Consider the following 20,152-nt stretch of genomic DNA (forward strand, 5'->3'; position numbering starts at 1 on the left):
CAGAAAAAAACTTGCTAGAGTAATAATACATAAGATGTTTTAAAAATAGTCCAATTTGAAATATTTTCTCTTAAGGTATTACGTGCTCGTACTACCTTAAAACTATGATTACTCGAAACTATGATATTTTAAAACTGATTTTCAAAGCTTTTACTTTGAAATAAATAATAATTCAAGGATCAATTTAAGCCATATTTATGAAAATATGAACAATAAGCAGAGAAAAAATAATATTTGATTTATTAAGACTTGCAGATATGGAAAATGTCCAGAGTTGAGGGCGGGTAACTTTGTAACGACTATTTACCGTCTGTTGCATGTTGATACGGTTATTAACCCCCGACGCAAAAAGAGGGTTTTATAAGTTTGACCGCTATGTGTGTGTGTATGTGTGTCTGTCTGTGTCACCGTAGCTCTTAAACGGATTAATCGATTTAGAAGTTTTGGAGGGCAATTTAATGGAGAATATTCTTAGGTTTTTAATTTTGTAAATTTCATTTTTTTGAAAAGGAATGAAATAATGAGTTTAAATTTTAATAGAACAAGTCCAATATATTTCAGTATAGACAGAGTAAATATTTAAATATTTTGGATATTACAGTTGAACTTGTGGGAGCTGTATAATTGAGAAATCTCCTTAACTGGAATTCATGCTGAGGGCCCAACACTTTATCCACTGAATTAACTCTGTTAGTGGGACGAAGCAAATCTTACAGTCAAACCTGGGTAAGTGAGAACTGGATAAGTGAGAAAACGAAGAAAACGAAGTGAGAGTAATAGCCAGGACCCATCATTTTAAGCTCCCAAAACCTCTATTAGCGAGAAACAGAAGCCTCTGTAAGAGAGAGTTGTTTTTCCCTGATGGACCTCCGTAAGTGAGACTGCTACTTATTTATACCTCTATAAGCGACAGTCGAGCTTTATTTATTTATATTTTTTAAGAGGAACTATAGCTACAATTTACTACATTCGTACTTGCTGTGACTTGTTATTGCGGCGTACCTCTATAGAAGAGAAACGCTACCCATGTAAACTTTCGCTTATCCAGGTTTGCCTGTATCTGGGATTCGGTCTTTCGATTTTATCGTCATAGTTACCTCTATAACTGAGACAGCGAGTGAATTTTATATGCATTAACCTCTGTAACTGAGAACTGAGATAACCTCATTTTGTTTGTGTTTATTTACTTATTCTCTTTACCTGCAAAATTCGCACTGAACTAATTTCGAGGCTCAACGACCTTTAGTTTTAATATTACTTTACTATCATGCGGATTTTTATTTTACAAATGCCGAAACGAAAGCTCAAACCGTTATCAGTACGTGAAAAACTGAAATTAATATTCGTTTATGAAAGTGGGAAGACATGCGATGAAGTCTGTGTCGAATTTAATGTACCAAAATCTACTCTTTGTAGAATAATTTAGAATAAAGATAAAATTCAATCACAAGGATAAGGAAAACTAAGTCGTGTACGTTTAACAGAAGATCCTGAAGTTTGAAAAGTATTTGCTAACATGGGTCAAGCAATTTCGTAACAAAAACGTTCCGGTAAGTGGACCGATGGTTAATGAAAAGGCACACGATTTCGCGCGAAGGCTAGGTTAAGTTAGGTTAGGTTATATTGGCTGTCCACGAATGACATACTTAGGCTATAGAGCCCATTGTGATACCATATATGTGTTTTACCACCTTCCCGTTGATAATTTCATTTATCAGCTCCTCAATTTCAGAGGCTGAGTGCACCTCCTTCATGCATATACCATGCATTACACCAGCACATCACAACAATTAATTAAATTAATTTTGTTGCGACGGCGGAACTCGAACCCGCTAACCGAAGCATACCGTAGTAGCGCAGAATAACTTGTATTCAGACCTCTATTAATGGAATCCTGAGTAAATGAGACAGATATTTATTTACACCTGGATATCTGAGACACTGGGTAAGTGGAATATCTCTATAAGCGAGAAAAATTTTTAGGTCCCTTGATGTCTCACTTAACCAGGTTCCACTGTATGTGATTTGTTATTCACAACAAACGAATTTTTTCCACATTATTTCCAGCATTTTTCTTGAGTTATGTTATCTGTGAAAATTTTTGCAATATTTTCCCGAACTTTCTGTATTTAGTTACAAAGTAATGTATACTTGCGCAATTTTAATGAATGCGTAGTCTTTGATCTCATTAAAATCAAGGTTAATTTTAACATACAAACAATTAAAGATTTTTAGAATCGAATTGAAATATTACGTAAATTGATTTTCAAAATTTGAATTGGAATCCTCGAAGATGATTATTTCAAAAACAAATAATTTTATTTAAGAAGGAAAATCCATTTGAATATAAAATCAATATTTGTTTTATAATTTTTAACGTCCTAAAAATCAATTAATTCGGGTCAGACATATACACTAAGTTGACTAAGTTGTCAACAATATTTATGCATTTTTTTTTTTTACTACACACGATACAACAAGTTTTTAAGTAATTTAATGCCGACTTCATTTTAAATTAAAATTGCTTGAGAGGCTACAGCCTAGATATTTTGTTTAAAAAAAAACCCAATATTTCAAAATAATCCAGTCGATAGATTGAAAAAAGTGGGATTAGGTGGAAAAACATCGGAAGTTAATGAAAGTTTGGAATGTTGTTCAGGGATGGCTAATTTTTCCAAATTTTCGATCTCTAGTTTTTCTCAGTAACTTTTTGCCTTTAAGTCCTACGGCAAAAGCCTCGCTCTAAACTTTTTTGTAGAGCGTTAAATTTCCTCCAATTTTTTTACCGGGATATAAAATTATCTAAAAAAATGTTGCTTCCCCCCCCCTCTTCTCCCACAAGGTCCTCGATGTCGAAAACTTGAGAAAATATTAATAAGCCATTCCTGAATAATATTCTAAGCTAACACAGGCATGTGCAAACGTGACTTAGAGAAGTCCGTCATACTTCTGTATCTAAAATACGAGTAAGACAGTGACAACTGAACCAGTGCCGATCGAGTAAGACAGAGAGACAACATTTTTTTTCCTACCTATCTCATTACTATAAGAGAAACTGAGATAGGTAGAAGAGTCGTATACCCGTCTCGCTTCCTCCTCTATGAGCAATGCGGACTTGGATAAAGAGACACACAATAAAGTTTATGGCACACAATAAAGTTATAACAATGGTGACTTCGACTTAAAATAACTCGCCCATGAATGAATTCTAACCTTAATTTTTCCAACCTATCGATTGGATTATTTCGAAAGATTGATTTTTTTACAAAATATCTTGGATTTTTTTTACCGAGATATAAAATTCTATAAAAAAAATTATGTTTTCCGGTTATAATCACCAACTTTGGACACCCCACCCTACCACCGTACACGAATTAACATACAAACATGTTTTAATAGTAACTCGATAAAAAAAAGTCGGACAAAAGCGAAAAAAGTTATTGAGGAAAAGCCAAATGAAGGTCGAAAATTTTGCAGCTATCTTTCCCTTCCTCTTTTCGTACAGGGTTCTCGGGGTCCAAAATTTGAGAAAATTTTAATTAACCATCCATGAATAACATTCCAAAGTTTCGTTAACTTCCAAACTTTTTCTATCTGAAACTACCTGTCGACTGGACTAAAAATATTATTTTTTAGTTAAACATATCATATTTTGTAAATTTGTGTTCATTTTACAAGCCTTTATTTAATGTCACCTGTCCCGTTATTTGTAATCAAATCTTGCAAGTTAAATTTGATCCACTTCACCGATTTCCGACTAACCTGAAATTTTGCATGCATATGTAAACCGGATGACAATGCATTTTTATGGTAAGTAAGATTTGATTTTCCGGTCGCTTCTACCATATTTATTGTACTAAAAAGTACAAAATAATTTTCATATTTGACTAATTGTAAAAGCTTGAGGCGCTCCTAATTATCCTTGATCATTTGAATCCAGCTTGAATAAGTGATAGGAAAAATTAATTTCTATTTTTTAGTACAATAAATAAAAGCTTCTTCGTAAAAATATTTTTTATTAACTTTTTTTTAATTAATCTGTAACTGAGTCAACAGAACCCCCCCCTCTCCAAGAGTTTTTTTCAATACCGATTAGTACCCCAAAAAAGGTTTAAAAAAATTTTTTTTCTGCTTGTTCAGGTTCATTGATTATATTCAGTAACACCTAGTTAGGCTGGAAGAACCAATTTCAGCGGAATTTCTCTTAAATAGATAGATATTACAAATTTGAAACCCTCGAAGGGTTCAATATCTCAATAATTTTGGGTTCCCAGCTAAATTGACACTTTTCATAAAACTAGCTTAATTAAAATTCATTTTAATTTAGATCCACTTTCTGCCACTTGGCGAGGAAACTCACACACTGACAATATGGCGACGGCAGGCAAAAATATTGTTAATGTTTCTCACAGTTTCATTGAGTTTACCCAAAAATTAGTACGATGGAAGAGAAATTTTTATTAGAATCAATGGAAAATGTATGCCTGAGTGTACTAACAAAATCATATTCATGCGAACTAAAGTTTTTTCGATTTGCGTCCATAAAGTGGGACAGAAGTACCCTATTTCCGGACACCACCACTCTTTTTATTTAACATTAAACAAGCTATTGGAATTTTATTTTGGACGATTCCAAACATACCAATATCCTTCACATTTTTTACCTAATCTCACCGTTTTCGAGATATAAGCATTAGAAAAGTAACGGATTTTCGCCGAAGATTATTTTGTGGTTTCAGTCAATAATTTAATTTGAAAGCCATACGATAATATAATTTGGACTATTCTAAGCATTTTTTGACTCCTGGCAATTTTCACCAAACCTTATCATTTTCAATATATAAACGATTAAAAAAAAACGAGTTTTTGCCGAAAATTTGTTATTGACGAAAATAAAGATTATTGTGTGGTTCTGGTAAAAAATTTGATTTGAAAACCGTATGATATTTTATTTTTGGCCATTCTAAGCACTTTCTTGAAATTTTTTTACATTTTTCATATAACATGAGAAAGTGTCCTACCCAGGATTGGAAAGGGTCCTCGAACGTTATAGTTACGCCACTGGTTATTAATAATAATTTTATCTTACAAACAAAAATACAATTTTAATAAAAATAATTACTTACTTAGCACTTCGAGAAATCGATCATACCATTGAACGGGTATAACCGGATCAGGAAGTTCCTTTAAAAATTTCTTAAGTATACCAGCAATACAATTTGGATCATATTTCTCCCATTGAACTGAGTTAATATTATCATTAATTTTTTGTTGTAATTCGGCAAATTGTTCCGCAGACGGAGTTGAACGATACATCTTATATAAATCTAAATTACTGTTGCGAGCTTTTGCCTCAAATTCCTGAGTGCATTTTATTACCTAAAAAAAAAAGACAATATTAGAAATATTAAATCTAGAAGTAAAAAGACAGTTTTTCATGAGTTCGTGAACGAACGATCAATTAGGTCCTGGATCCACGGCATACATTGTTTTTAAATAAATTCTGCAAAAATTTTCCATGCGGAAATTAAGCATGGTCATTGACGGATTTTGTCGGGCTTAAATAAAACTAATTTCGTATCCGTTCAACCTTAAATGACTTTAAAACAAATTAGTATCTTTAAAAATTACTTACAAGTAATGGAGCTGGCTGCTCACTAGGATTAAACTGAGCACATAAATTAAGACCAAACATAGTTTTTGATTGCATTACTGGATTACTAGCTAATTCAAAATTTGTAGGGATACAGGGGCGTTTAATGCCTAACTTTGAACACATACGATGCGCGACAAATCCACAAGCTATAAAATAAAGAGAAAAAAACACCAAAATTAATACAAGCCATTGAAATATGATATTATAAAATTCAGTTGACAAATTATGAAAATTCCTAAAATAGTTCGGCTGTTTGAGCAAGAGCGGTGAAATTTTTTGTTGTTGCGGTAAATGACAGTTCAAAGTCCCTTGATCACAATAAATACAATTTTGGAATCGATGATTGAGCTTCAAAAAAGTTTTCATCATGAAGAAAATTTATCACAGATTCTGTTTAGGCAAAAAAAAAACATAACCTTACGGTTACCAAAAATAAAACATAAAAAAACTAGTCAAATTGACGTATAAATTTTATCTTTTACGATATTTTTAAAGCATTAAAAAACATTTACGTGATACAAATATTATTTTTATTATACCATGTATATATGAAATATACATAGTATATTAAGTTTAGTGATTACTTAAGAACGAAAAGAGATATCAAGCTGAAATTTTTATAGCGTGCCGAGGAAGTAAAAAGTGAGGTCAAGTTCGTAAATGAGCAACGTAGGTCAATTGGGTCTTGGTTCTATAGTACCCATCTTGAAACCCATTAGAGATAGAACAAAAGTTTAAATGTAAAAAATGTTCCTTAGATACGAAATAAATAATTTTTTTTTGAAACATTTTTTAGTAAACATCACTGTTTACCCGTGAGAGCTCATATTATGCGCAAATTGTGTAGTATGTATGTTATGGCTATATCAGTTATATATGTGTGACATATATGTATGTGTTATGTGACAGAGTAATGAACACTGTCATACATGGTATTTCAACAATTAACTCAGTCAATGGTTTGTTTTCACTTGTGCATAGTTTAGATTTAAATTCAATGAATAAAAATTAGTTGCTAACTTGATTTGTCATGTGACAGCCGAACTACTTTAAATTGATTGATTATAAAATCGTTCACAGATAATAAACTGTAAGCGGGAAACTGCTAATATTATTTACGAACGGTTATAAATAAAATAAATTTTAAAATTTCCAAATTAGTCCTTGGTTATCTATTCCCGTTTTTTTGAAAAAATGTAAATAGAATTTAATGGAATCGAGTGAGGGAAACATTTTATCGGGTTTAGGATTTTTCCAGTGTTATTATTTTTAATTTATTACTATTTAAAGTAGCCAAATCACTTAAACTTGACCCCACATTTTTTATTTATTTATTCGAAAGATTATACTTAAGGTAGTTGAGTCATTTTAGCAAATATTAAGAAATTTTCAAAAATTTAAATATAAGTTTTTAAAAGGGTAATACACACCCCGTTAAAATTGAAAGACAATTTACCGCTCCTAGCATGAGATAATTGCAATTAAAATGATATTTTTAACACAAATAGCATAGGATAAGCGTGTGAAAATGGCAATGTTTCTAATTTTTCCAGTGAAGAAGATTTGCCGTTTTGACAAAAACTAATTTATATTTAGAATCATTAAAATAAAATTATTCAGTTTCCCTAAAATATTAAATTAAATATGACATTTAGAGAATTATTTTTAATGGAGGAGTGCATGTGTGTATTAATTGCATTGTATTTGATTGTAGTAGTGTTCACTACAGTAAGCAGTAAAAACTTAGTTGTATTCAGTGTAGTTGTATAGCTCTGTATATGCGTATCGTGGATAATATGCCATTAATTTTATACTGGATTGTAGGGAAAGAACTACCTTAAATGCATCCATAGAAAATCAGATTTTTTTAGCGCATAATTCACGAATAATAAATAATTAAAGTTATAGAAAAATATATAGAATCTTTTGAGTGTCCTTGAACAATAAATCCGGTAATGGAAGCTTCTTAAAAATGCATTAGAAAAAATTTAAAACTATTTACCGTATCTCTTATTGTTTAGCCGGACAACCGAAAATGTACTAATTAGGTGATTATATGAACACTTGTACGAAAATTTTGTTCGTAGCATCAATATTATTAAGCGTTACAAACTTGGGATTAAACTTAGTTTAGCTTGATATATTTCATATACATGGTATAAAAATTTATAATAAATTAGAATAGCAAAATAAAAATATTTTTATACCATGTATATATGAAATATACATAGTATATTAAGTTTAGTCCCAAGCATGTAACGCTTAAAAATATTGATGCTACGAACAAAATTTTGGTATAGGTGTTCATAGAATCATCTAACTAGGCCATTTTCACTTGTCTGTCTGTCTGTCTGTCCGTCTGTCATCACGATTACTCAAAAACGAAAAGAGATATCAAGCTGAGGTCAAGTTCGTAAATGAGCAACAGAGGTCAATTGGGTCTTGGGTCCGTAGGACCCATCTTTTAAACCGTTAAAGATAGTTTAAACAAATGTTTAAATGTAAAAAATGTTCCTTATAAAAAAAATAAACAACTTTTGTTTGAAGCATTTTTTCGTAAACATCACTGTTTACCCGTGAGAGTGCATTGTATAGTATGTATGTTATGGCTATATCAGTTACATTTGTGTTGCATGTATATATGAGTAATGTAACAGGGTAATCAACACTGTCTATACATGGTATTTCAACAATCAACTTAGTCAATTGTTTGTTTTCACTTGTTTTAATATATATTTTATTTTGATTTGATTATTAATTAAATGAAACTCATATATATATATTTCATATTTGTAAGCATTTAATTATGATACCATTCATAAACGCGTTATATATAATCTAACGAATATTTTATTATTCCAATTTCCGCGCACAATGCGTTTTAATGTTTCCGATAGACAACAGTGATAGAACCCAGTTTTGTATTTTTTCTAATACATGTTTGTGATTTCGTTTTATCTATTAAAAAGTATTTTTGGAAGCTCAGATTTGCCGTTTTTTTATAAAGCCTCGATTTCCGGAGGTATTGTTCAAGGACACTTAAAGATCCCAGATATTTCCTATAACTTTAATTATTTATATCTCGTAGATCATGCGCTAAAAAAATCTGATTTTCTATTGATGCATTTAAGGTGGTTCTTTCCCTTCAATCCAGTATAAAATTTTTGGCTTATTACCCATTCTATACGTATTGTATGCTTATTAGTATTAATTATATTGCTTATTGTAGTGTACACTACTACAATCAAATACAATTTAATGTTTCCGATAAACAACAGTGATATAAGCCAGATGATAATATTAAAAAATTAATTTTAAACAGAAAGTACAAACGTCTTGACAAACGGACAGACGGACAAAAAAACGGCAATAAACTAATTTTGGTAATTTTATTGAAAACCTATACAAAAAATTTTTGTTCGTAGCATCAATATTTATAGCCGCTATAAATTAGGGACTAAACTTTGATACAAAATATATACAGGGTATAAAAATAAAAAAATTGCTTAATTTATTCTTCATATATGTAGGAAGACGTAATATCCGATCATATTTCCGGAATTTAAATTTTTTAAGGATGTACGAGCGCCATGGTAATTTTGCATAAAAGGCTTGACTTTTTTATATATAAAGTTTAACTAAGCCTAAATCAATTTTGAAAATTTTAGGGGGTTGCCCGATTATTTAAATAAATGACTTCAAAAGTAGGACTATTTAACATTGGCTTTATGGGAAAACGGTAGATAGATAATGTTTTCATAGATTTCCCCAAAACTAGTCGGTAGAAATTAAAAAAAAAAAAAAAAATCACTAATTAAATTAAAGTTAAAACATAAATAAATAATTGAAAAAAAAAAACCGTTGGGCAAGACTAATTAAGGATGTATGAGCACGGTAGTGGGAACAAACATTTAAAAAAATTATATTTTCAATTTTGAGACGAAAATTAAGAATAAAATTTTCGATACCTGGAGTAATTTTCGAAATACAGTAGAACGCCGATTAACCGAATTGCCAATTATCCGAATGTAACAATATCCGTTGTAAAAAGTTGGAACTCTTTGGAGTCCAGATATATTTCAATTGTTGTGGTTGAAAGCTAGAGGCAAGACACTGTCATGTTTTGCGACGTTGGAACGTTTGTTTTTTGTTCAACTCAATAGCAATTAATAATTAAATATTATTTATTGTAAGTGTGACAGTTCGCTTTTCTTTATTACCAGTCTATGCCTGATTATCCGAATTTTCGATTAGCCGAATCGACCTCGGTCCCAATTAATTCGGATAATCGGCGCCTACTGTATCGAAAATTGAAAATTTTGTTTAATTATTTTTCTTTCAATATTTCGAAAACCCAGGAAAATATTGAAAAATGTTATTCTTATTTTCGTCTCATTCATGAAGTTATAACAAAATTCATCATCATACAAATAATTTCAACCTTAAATCTAAAAATGCCTTGGTGTTCGTACTCCCTTAAAACTATGATATTTTAAAACTGATTTGAATTTGACTTTTACAAAGCCTTTACTTTGAAATAAATAAATAATTCAATGATTAATTAAAGACATATTTAAAGTAAATTTGAACATTAGGCAGAGAGAAAACGGGAAAAATCTTAAACGGGGAATCCCCGAAGAATTTTTAAGTTGGCAGCCCTATATACATCTTTATGAGAAAAATTTCAATAAAACACAAATTTTAAAAATTTTGTCAACTGAAAATTTTCGATAAATAAAAGTACAATTAAAGTTTGTGTACTTACTTTGACAAGTGAATCCCTGATGAAAAAGACCTCTCAAATATTTATTGCACTTATCACACCGTTTTAACGTATTATAACTGTGTTGTATCAGATTATGTTGTTGCTGTTGTTGGCTAAACTTATTATCAGCTGTGGATACAGATACAGATTCTAAGGTATCGTTATGAGATGTCGCACATTCACTACTACTACTACTGCTACTTATGTTAATGCCACCGTTGCCACCACAACGCTGCTGATGCTGATACTGATGCTGATGCTGATGTAGATGCTGATCAACGTTTATTAACGGTTGATCATCACCTTCAAATATATCTGAATGCTGTTGATTATTACATAATTCTTCCACACATATTAGTATTTGTTTTTGATGGAATTCATCCTTAATACCCATATTCTGAAACAAAATAAAACAATATTTATTATTTACTAGCTTGATACCCGCCCTCTTCAGTGGGCTTAATAGTAAAAACTACCGCTTTATTCGTTGTGTGCGTAGTCATGGTAGGGACAATAAAATCGATGCCAGCGCTTCCAGTAAACAATTTTGGAGTTAAAGGGGGCTGTTATGACTAATTTGCAATTCTTTACATGTTAATGTTATAGAAATGTCAAATTAAAATTATTGAAAAACACTAATTAATTAAACTTAATGCATTAAAAATTGTGAAAATAAGAAATCAAATTGCATAAATATTATTTTTCAAATGTAAATTATCATAATTATTTATTTAAATTTGTAAGACAATAATATTAAATTTTAAATGTAAGTCTTAAATGCAATCCATACAATTATATATGCATCCATACAATTCTATAATTAAAATAGTGTATCGTTACCATGGAAACGAAACTCACGCACGGAGCGAATAGCCTCCACCTCTCTTGATCTCACTTATCCTCCTTCTATAACACTCATTGCACATTTTTCAAATTTTTTTTAAAGTGTAAAATAGTCATAATTCATTGAGTATATCACAAAAGATGGCAATGAATTGTTTTAATATTTGCTATTTTAAATTTTGACAGATATATTTAATTTATGATTCAAAATGATGATCATAGGTGGATCAATTATTTTTTGAATATATCTTTATAAATTATAGCTCATGTGTTATTCTGATGTATGAGCTCTATTGTTGCACAGTTTCATTCAAACCCATTCAGAAGTTTTTGCGTGAAAGCGTAACAAACACATAAACATCTTTACTTTCTCATTTATAATATATAGGGATAACTATTTAAACACCATGAATATACTAAGTTAAATTCATGGGCGTCGCCAAGAGAGGGGGCACGAGGAGGCAACTGCCCCTCTAGAGATTCACAAAAATGGTTCAAAGCATCCACTTGCTTTAAAAAACTAAATTCAGTTATCGGATGATTTTAGTATGAAATTAAAATCAATCAAGCTACGTACAAATTTTCAACTAACCATCTTTTATATGTTTTTAGAAAACGGGAATTTAATTTTTGACCTTAATTTAGATTCTTCGGGAAAACAAAGTTATTTACGAAAAAATGTTTCAAACAAAAGTTGTTTACATTTTTATATGAAACAATTTTACAATTAAATTTTAGTTCTTCCTCTTGCGGCTTACAAGACCTAATGGACCAATGTTGCCAGTTTACGAACTCAAATTCACTTTTTTGGAAGGTAATATCTTGCTTGGATGGAAGGATATATCTCTAGATACACTCTTTTATGGGGACAATGTTAAGTTGGCAAAATGATATAAGCTGATATTATACATTAAAATGAATTAGTACAGCGGCAAAGGACAACTCGCGCTGTATTCGTTGTGTCTTTTTCCACAAAAGCGTTTTCTCAGTATATTGACTCGATGATTCCGAATTCGGAATACTACACAGGGGGTAATAGAGGAAAGGAGTCCATTTTTTCGGTGGAACACATCTAAATCGGCAGAAATTTTCGCCACTGGTCTCGGATAAGTGAGTAAAAGTTTTTTAATTTTTTTATAAGGTATTAAATTTTTAAACTTTTGTTTTATCTCTAACGGTTTACAAGATTAAATTTTGCGAAAAATCGTATAACTTTAAAAAATAGACAAACTTTGAAAAGCTGTATCTCCGAAACTATCGGTCCTATAAAAACCGGCTTGATTTAAAATTGTTGCAAATTTATTCTTCTAAAAAACATTTTTGATTAAAAATCAATTCTTTCAGGTCAAAATCGGCAAAAACTGAAATAAGGTCAAAATTTTGAAGGTTTTTTTTTTATTTTTCGGTATGTTTCTCGAGTTCGAAAACTTGAATTTAACATTGCCTTTATATTGCAAACATCAAAAAACAAAAATACCTGATTTGATGCAAGGTCCAATGTTTAATTTGATTGAATTATTTTATATTTCTACATTAATTAATCTATCGAAATTATTAAATGAGGAGAAAATATGACATTAGTGATTGAGTTCTGCTACTCACGAATTTTATTTTATTTATTCGCCCACTCGAGAAGATGGTAAGAATATCTATTAATATCAGAAGATCTACTTAGAATGGCTTCTGGTAAAAAAAAAAGGTTATATTGCTTATGTCACAAACATCTTAACTGGAAAAGTGTCTGTGAAAAACCCCATGGTTTAAATTCCAATAATTGTGTAGGTATTTATTTATCATGCTAATATTAATTTCAATTATTAACGGTAATATAATTAATTTATTAATTATTTTATATTTATGTATAAATTTTTATTAGATTTTCCTTTTGTCTGGAAAATCTGCACAGTTATATTCCAATGTTTGCATACATGTGTCATCAACATTGAACACTATAATAATTAATATACATTCATGTAAGTAATACAGAATGTTACAAAAGTACAGAAACAGTGAAGAACTCGAAACATAATGATTTCCGAATAAAAAGTTGTATATCAAAGTTTTTTGGTCAAGAATAAAGAAAAAATAAGTGAAAACAAACAACTGACTGAGTTAATTGTTGAAGTACCATGTAAACATAGTGTTGATTGCGCAATCGTTTGTTTTTTTTCGTCATATAAGTAAATAAAGATAGCCAAACATACATACATACACTTAACTGATTTACCCATATAATACAAACTATATAATTTGCGCTCTCACGGATAAACAGTGACGAAAAAATGTTTGAAACAAAAGTTGTTTATTTTTTATAAGGAACATTTTTAACATTTAAACTTTTGTTCTTAATGGTTTACAAAATGGGTCCTACGGATCCAAGACCCACTTGGCCTATGTTGCTCATTTACGAACTCGACCTGTCTTTCTATGTCCTGAGCACGCTATAAAAATTTTAGCTTGATATCTTTTTTTTTTTGAGCTATCGTGTACACAGCCGAAAATGGACTAATTAGATGATTTTATGAACTACCGAAATTTTGTTCGTAGCGTCAATAATTTTAAGCGCTACAAACTTGGGACTAAACTTAGTATACCTTGATATACATGGCATAAAAATGCGCTGAATACGATGTTGACAAAAAAAAATTTGTAATTATGATGTAATATTTATGAAAAAAAAAGATTCTTAAAGTGGAGGCAATTTCCAATAAAAAAAGGCCCACTCCCGGAAGTCGACTATCGTTATTTGCAATCTTAATTTATAGATGAAAATATGTCTTTTTGCGTCATTTTTAGATTGTTGTAATATCTTCAAAAACGAGTCTCTCACACTAGAGTTGGCAACACTGGCAGTGAGTACGTGAGCGCACAGCGTATATCTCCAGGCCGAAGTTCCAGCGGGAGAGTTCATTTGAGTGAAACATAGAGGTTGGAGTGGCGAATTAGTTTTGCCATAACACTGCACGTGGGTCGTTTTATTAACATTGATCAATTTTGGAATTTTTGCAAGTCCTGTCACGCCCACATTTCGAATCCGATTCTGTCGTGTTTTCTTTTATTATGAACATAATTTGTAGATAGGTGAGAAATATTTTTGAGGTATGTTTGTTGCCTAAACCAGTATCACCATTAATTTGTATTTTGGCTCCTTGGACTTTAGTGTACGCATGCGTATACTGAGCATTAGTTCGTTATAAAATGAAACTGCCATGAGCATTATTTCAGTAAAAAATGAATAATGGTTTTGTTGATTTACTAGTTAAGGTAGTACCTACACGAAAGTAATATTTCAAGAATTTCTCAAAACTCAGAATATAAAATATTTAATTCATAATACACATGCTGTTAAAATTAGAAGATGATTTACTATGTCATACATGAGATATTAGCAATTAAAAGTGACGCAATTTGTACGTGTACATGGGAGAAGCGTATAAAAATACACAAATTTACAAATATTATATTTATTTATCAATGAATGACGTTCACCATCTCTATGAAAAACTAATATAATGTAGAATACTATATTTAGAAAATATATAAAAAAAATAAAAATTATTTACTATATAGTTTCGATAAAAAACTTAAATAAATAACTCGTTTTAGCGATTATTTTTTGTGGAGAAGATATAAAGACTAATGGTAAAGGTATATATAATAGTGTGTGTGTTTATATGTATATTAGATACAGTAGTGAGGAACTACAGTCTTGTGAAAATAATATATGGTATATGTATAATAGTCATAGCACAGTTAATGCGCTGAATGATAGTATTAGTCCAAAACTTTTTGACTGGACTGTCGCGGAGGAACTACCTTAAGGTCTTCTAACACTTCTTGTATCTCATATATTTAAACAAGCAATTCCTATATACAGGGTGTCACGTGATTCGAGGGATATAGCTTAAGAGCGTATTCTTTGGACAATTTTTACCTTTTTCCCATTATGTTTTTTTCTTTAGCTGTTTCGGTACTTTTTAAACACACTGCATAATAGTATTATGTATAACGCCTGAAGACATTTACAATAAAATATACAATTATGATTATTTTTGTAAATATTTTAATATAAATATCAATTAAGTAGTTATTAATACGTAGATAATATAAAAATAATATTGTCATTTGTTTTAATCACGTGATCCATGTTTAAAGGATTTGCATAATGTTTACTAAGTTTAATGGACCCCTGTGTATACCAACTGTAGCTAGGATGTATAACTATGGAATTTAGCTATTAAGAAATCCTTTCAGTTTAAAAAAAAAATCTATTTTCTTTTTTATATTATTTAAGGTTGCTCGGATAAGAAGGTATCCAATCTTTACTAAGGCTGTCTCTCTTTACTCACTAGTGACGTGCCGAATATTCGAATATTTTTTAGGTTAAAAAATATGCTGATATTCGGCAAATCACTAGTACACATACATCACACAGTGCGTTCTACTATAGTTATTTCTCTTACAACAAAAAATACTATTATATAGTTGTTTCTATTCAAAAATAATATTGTTTAATTTTGTGTTATTATATCTCAACAATGAAACGGTCAATAATTTTTCTTTGTTTTATAAACTCAAGAAAAATACACCAATATTAACACAGTTATTTTTTGGAAAATTTTTAAATAAAATAAAAAGTAAAAAACTACTTAAAATCACAAATTCTTCAATTCTCTTCGGGTTAATGATTCGACTTGAACTAAGTTTATCTCGAGTTAGAGACGGTCAATCGAATTTTTGTAGTAATTTTTGTTATTGTAATATCCTTAATAAGTGCACACAAATTTTGAATTTTCTGACACTATGCCCATAGAAAGACAACATGTTTAAATAAAATTTGATCAGTGCGTTCTACTATAGTTATTTCTCTTACAACAAACAATACGCTTTTATTGTTGTTTCATTCAAAAATAATATTGTTTAATTTTGCGTTATTATATCTGACAACAACAATGAAACGGTCAATTTTTTTTCTATTTTTCAAAATAACCTCAAACGTCACTAATATGTACTTTACTCATATTTTTTTATCACTTTTGAATCACAGTTTAATTTGACTGTTGGAAAAATGCAATAACTTATAGCAAACTAATCTCAATTTAAAAAAAATTGTATTTTTCTTTTAATGGACTAATACGGTTTTTTAAAAATAGACTTATACGATGGACTTTTTTACTATAATGAAGAATTATAGTACAGTTAATAAGCCGGGATGTAAGGAAAAGTTGGGACACAGTACCGTTTTTCTTGAAATTTTTTATAACGAATTTTAGGACCGCGAGGAATATTTGGCCCAAAATTTTTTTTGAAAAGCTTATTTTGGCATAAAATTGTCATGTAATAGGTATTTTTAGTCGCTGAATACGAATCTGATATCAGATTTACACGGATTCTGTCACGTATTCCAAAAATCATGCCATTGGTACTAACTAAAAATTAAATATATTTTTCAGAACTTAGTCGTTAGAAACTTCCAATAAATTGATAAAATTGTGTAAATGAAAAATTTAGGGAGATAAGTTTGCCGTTTTTGTGCCAAAAACTGGAATTTCCGATAAAAAATGGCAATTATTTTAAAGAGAGAAAGTATACGATTTCTTCAGCCTGAACTGTTATTTTAACTCTTTTTTATTTGATGCATAGTTTTTTGTATAAAAATGTTTTTTTAACCCCCAAAAAGGGCGATTAACCCTTTCACCCAGAGAGGTACATTTTTGATAAAAAGTTTTACAACCAAAACTCAAAGGATACAAGACTTTTTTCTATATTACCATGATTTTACCATATATATGAAATATAAGATATACTAAGTTGAGTCCTAAGGTTGTAACGCTTGAAACATTTTTTCATAAACATCACTGTTTACCCGTGAGGGCGCAAATTGTATAGTATGCATTATATATGAATATCAGTTATGTATGTGTGACATGTGTAGGTATATGTTTAATGTGATAGAGTAATCAACACTGTCTATACATGGTATTTAAACATTTAACTCAGTCAATTGTTTGTTTTCACTTGTTTTTTATTTAATTTTGTGGTACTAAAACTGAATTTCGCAACTACAATGAATAAAAATATCGAGAAAAAATCAGATTGATTTTCTTTCCTTAGTTTGTAAAACAAGTTATATGGCTCCTAGAGTATACGAACACTGCAAGCAAGATACGCTTATAAAAGAAAGATCAATGAACTAAGAATCCATCCAAAGCATCTCTAGTATCAATTAGTAACAATATTTGTATGCAATTCATGTTAAACCCAAAAAAATTCACATAAATTTTGATAAAACAAATTTTTTGTTTTCGTGTTATAAGATTAACCTACATTTTAAATAATGAGCTGATAACACTCTTAAAACACAAATTTAAATTGCCTGGAAATTTCCGCTTCAATGATGAGAGCATCGCACAGTGCCGGATTTAAGGGATGGCAAAGGAGCAGTTGCTCACTGCATCCTCAAAGTAGGGCATCACAAAATGGTCCGAAATGTATAGGGGGCAAAAGACAATTTGGTATAAAAGGGCACGACAATGGGTGAACAAAGTTCATTAGCGAAGTCAAAAAAAGGGGGAGAACACAAATTTTTAGGAAAGGGTACCACGAGGGAGGCACTAATTTGATTCACGAAGACGACCAGAAAAAACGACCAACTAGAGATAGAATAGAACAAAAGTTTAAATGTAAAAAAAAAACACTTTATACCCGTGAGGTCGAAATTAGGTTAGAAACATTATATAGTATTTATACAGGTATATACTAATATTTTAAATTTATACGTTACATATATTATGAAAGTGTTTGTTTTCACGGGTCGAGCTAGTAATTTTTATTAAATTAAATCCCCAAAATTAACGCCAGACTTTAACACGAGTTTTCTCTTTTGAATTTTACCCGGGGCCTTTAGCCAATGCTGGGCCTCTAGGCAGTTGACTAATCCGCCTGATGGTTAATCCACCTCTGTCATTCCTTCATATTCAGCAATGCTGTTGAAAATAATTCAAAGTAACTGAAACTATCGGTTAGTTAAATCGGAGGCCATGTATTCAAATCCCCACTCGATTGTACTTTTCTTCGTATGATTGATGTCAAACATGCTTAAAATTAATTATCTTTTCATAAAAAGAAATTAGTGAACTGTTTTGAAGCCGGTTGTATTTTTGTATAAAATTTTTTTATCTATTTTTGTCATTAATGCTTTTATTATCTAAGTGATAATTTTAATTTTTTGTTTAATAATCTTTTTCATTAATCGACAGATAAACTTTATTCATAAATAATCTCAGTTATAAAAGATAATTCAAGTTAAGTATAGATGTACTTATATTTAGACACTAGGAAAAAAGTAGCGCTGGCTACTAAACCATCAAGGAATATCTGGATAACTTATTTGTGACCAATAGTTTCAATTTCAATTTTTGATTATTGAAAACAAAAATGACTAGACTGAAAAAAAATGCTTAATATCAACCAAATACGAGGTTGGCTCAACCTCATCGCGAGAGCAAATATGGCGAATGGGGCAATGAATGTGATACAACTACCATACAGGGGGTTGAGTGGTGAAGTTGACACAAACGCATGAATTGTTTGTATGGAAGTAATATACTGTCTAACAAATTTCAAATATAGTTGTTAAGAAATGAAACATAGTTTTAAACAATCTTTTTTTGATCGGTTCTACCACTTATAAATATTATAACAAAATAATGATGTGGAGGGCACAGCCGCATGAGCAGGTTTATTAGGTTTATTTAGAAGAAATTATATTTCTTCGAGTAGGACTTGAACTAGCGACCTTAAAAAACTCTCAAAATCAAACGCTCTGTAAATTAGTAACAACAATCTTCATGTAGTTGACACAAACGCACATCAGCTAGACATGACAGCTTTATTTACACGATTATATATTCCAACCAAATACAATTTTGATTTCCATCAATAAAATGCATGACTTTAAACTAAAATCAATCTCTTAATTAATGATTTTGTTTATTTAACTTGTGTGATTGTGTATCATATTTTAAATTCTATCCCATTCTATTGTGAATACAAATATTTAGCTGAACTGGTACCAAGCCATTAGGACATTGTTTCAAAGTATATTTACTTTATTTCAATATGAAACGGCCAACTTCGGGATGAGGTTGTCGTTAGTTTAATTTTTGAAAAAGAATTGTAACATAAATCTTATAAAAGGTACCTGTGACGTGCCCGTATGCGTACTGCCGTAACTATAATATTACTGATTATATTATAATAAGATTATTAACGTAACCACAACTTTATAATCAAGTTCTAAAAATAATAATAATCATTCCACTAACCACAATTACCATAAATATCAATATTGTTCAAGTGCTTTAACCAAAAAAAAAAAAAAAAAAACGATAATCATATTCATTGGTGATAAGTTGCTATTGCGTACCTTGCAAATAACCTAAATTGTCGGAACACGCGAAGTCAAAACATTTCATGGCCTACAAAAGTACTATCTAGACGAAAGTTTGTCAAAAATATTAAGTCTTAACTTTTAAAGTAGCAAGCATGGGAAAAGCTAGATTTAATGCTCTTACATTATAGTCTATTGAAGCTGAATTAGTACAAGAAATTATAAAATCAACATAATTTCGCGCAAACCAAAGCCAGGAAGAAGAAAGTGATTCTATAAGTGATTATTTAAATAAAATGTCAATCACTCCCTCACAAAGCAAAAAGGCGGCATATCAAACCGTGCCTAGTTCGGCATCTAGCCTAAATCCGCCACTGCCTGAATCTTTTGCGTACAGTTACTTACAGGTCATTCAGGACAAAAATTGTATTTTTCTACTTTACAATTCATTTAAATTTACTTTCTAGATCAATCTAGTTCTATTGTGTTAAACATA

The 20,152-nt window shown here is 30.3% G+C and overlaps 1 protein-coding gene across 1 annotated transcript in view; it reads right to left on the minus strand.

Moving 5' to 3' along the window:
- The window catches only part of LOC123302198 (phosphatidylinositol 3-kinase regulatory subunit alpha), a 60,079-nt gene that overhangs the window by 9,692 nt on the left and 30,235 nt on the right, over positions 1-20,152 (minus strand). The window contains exons 5-7 of the mRNA XM_044885036.1: positions 10,422-10,818; positions 5,636-5,802; positions 5,127-5,379 (exon numbers count right to left, since the gene is read on the minus strand). Coding sequence (XP_044740971.1) covers positions 5,127-5,379; positions 5,636-5,802; positions 10,422-10,818 — 817 coding nt within the window. The remainder of the gene's footprint in view (positions 1-5,126; positions 5,380-5,635; positions 5,803-10,421; positions 10,819-20,152) is intronic.

This window comes from Chrysoperla carnea, chromosome X (genome assembly GCF_905475395.1).
Source record: "Chrysoperla carnea chromosome X, inChrCarn1.1, whole genome shotgun sequence".
Classification (NCBI taxonomy): domain Eukaryota; kingdom Metazoa; phylum Arthropoda; class Insecta; order Neuroptera; family Chrysopidae; genus Chrysoperla; species Chrysoperla carnea.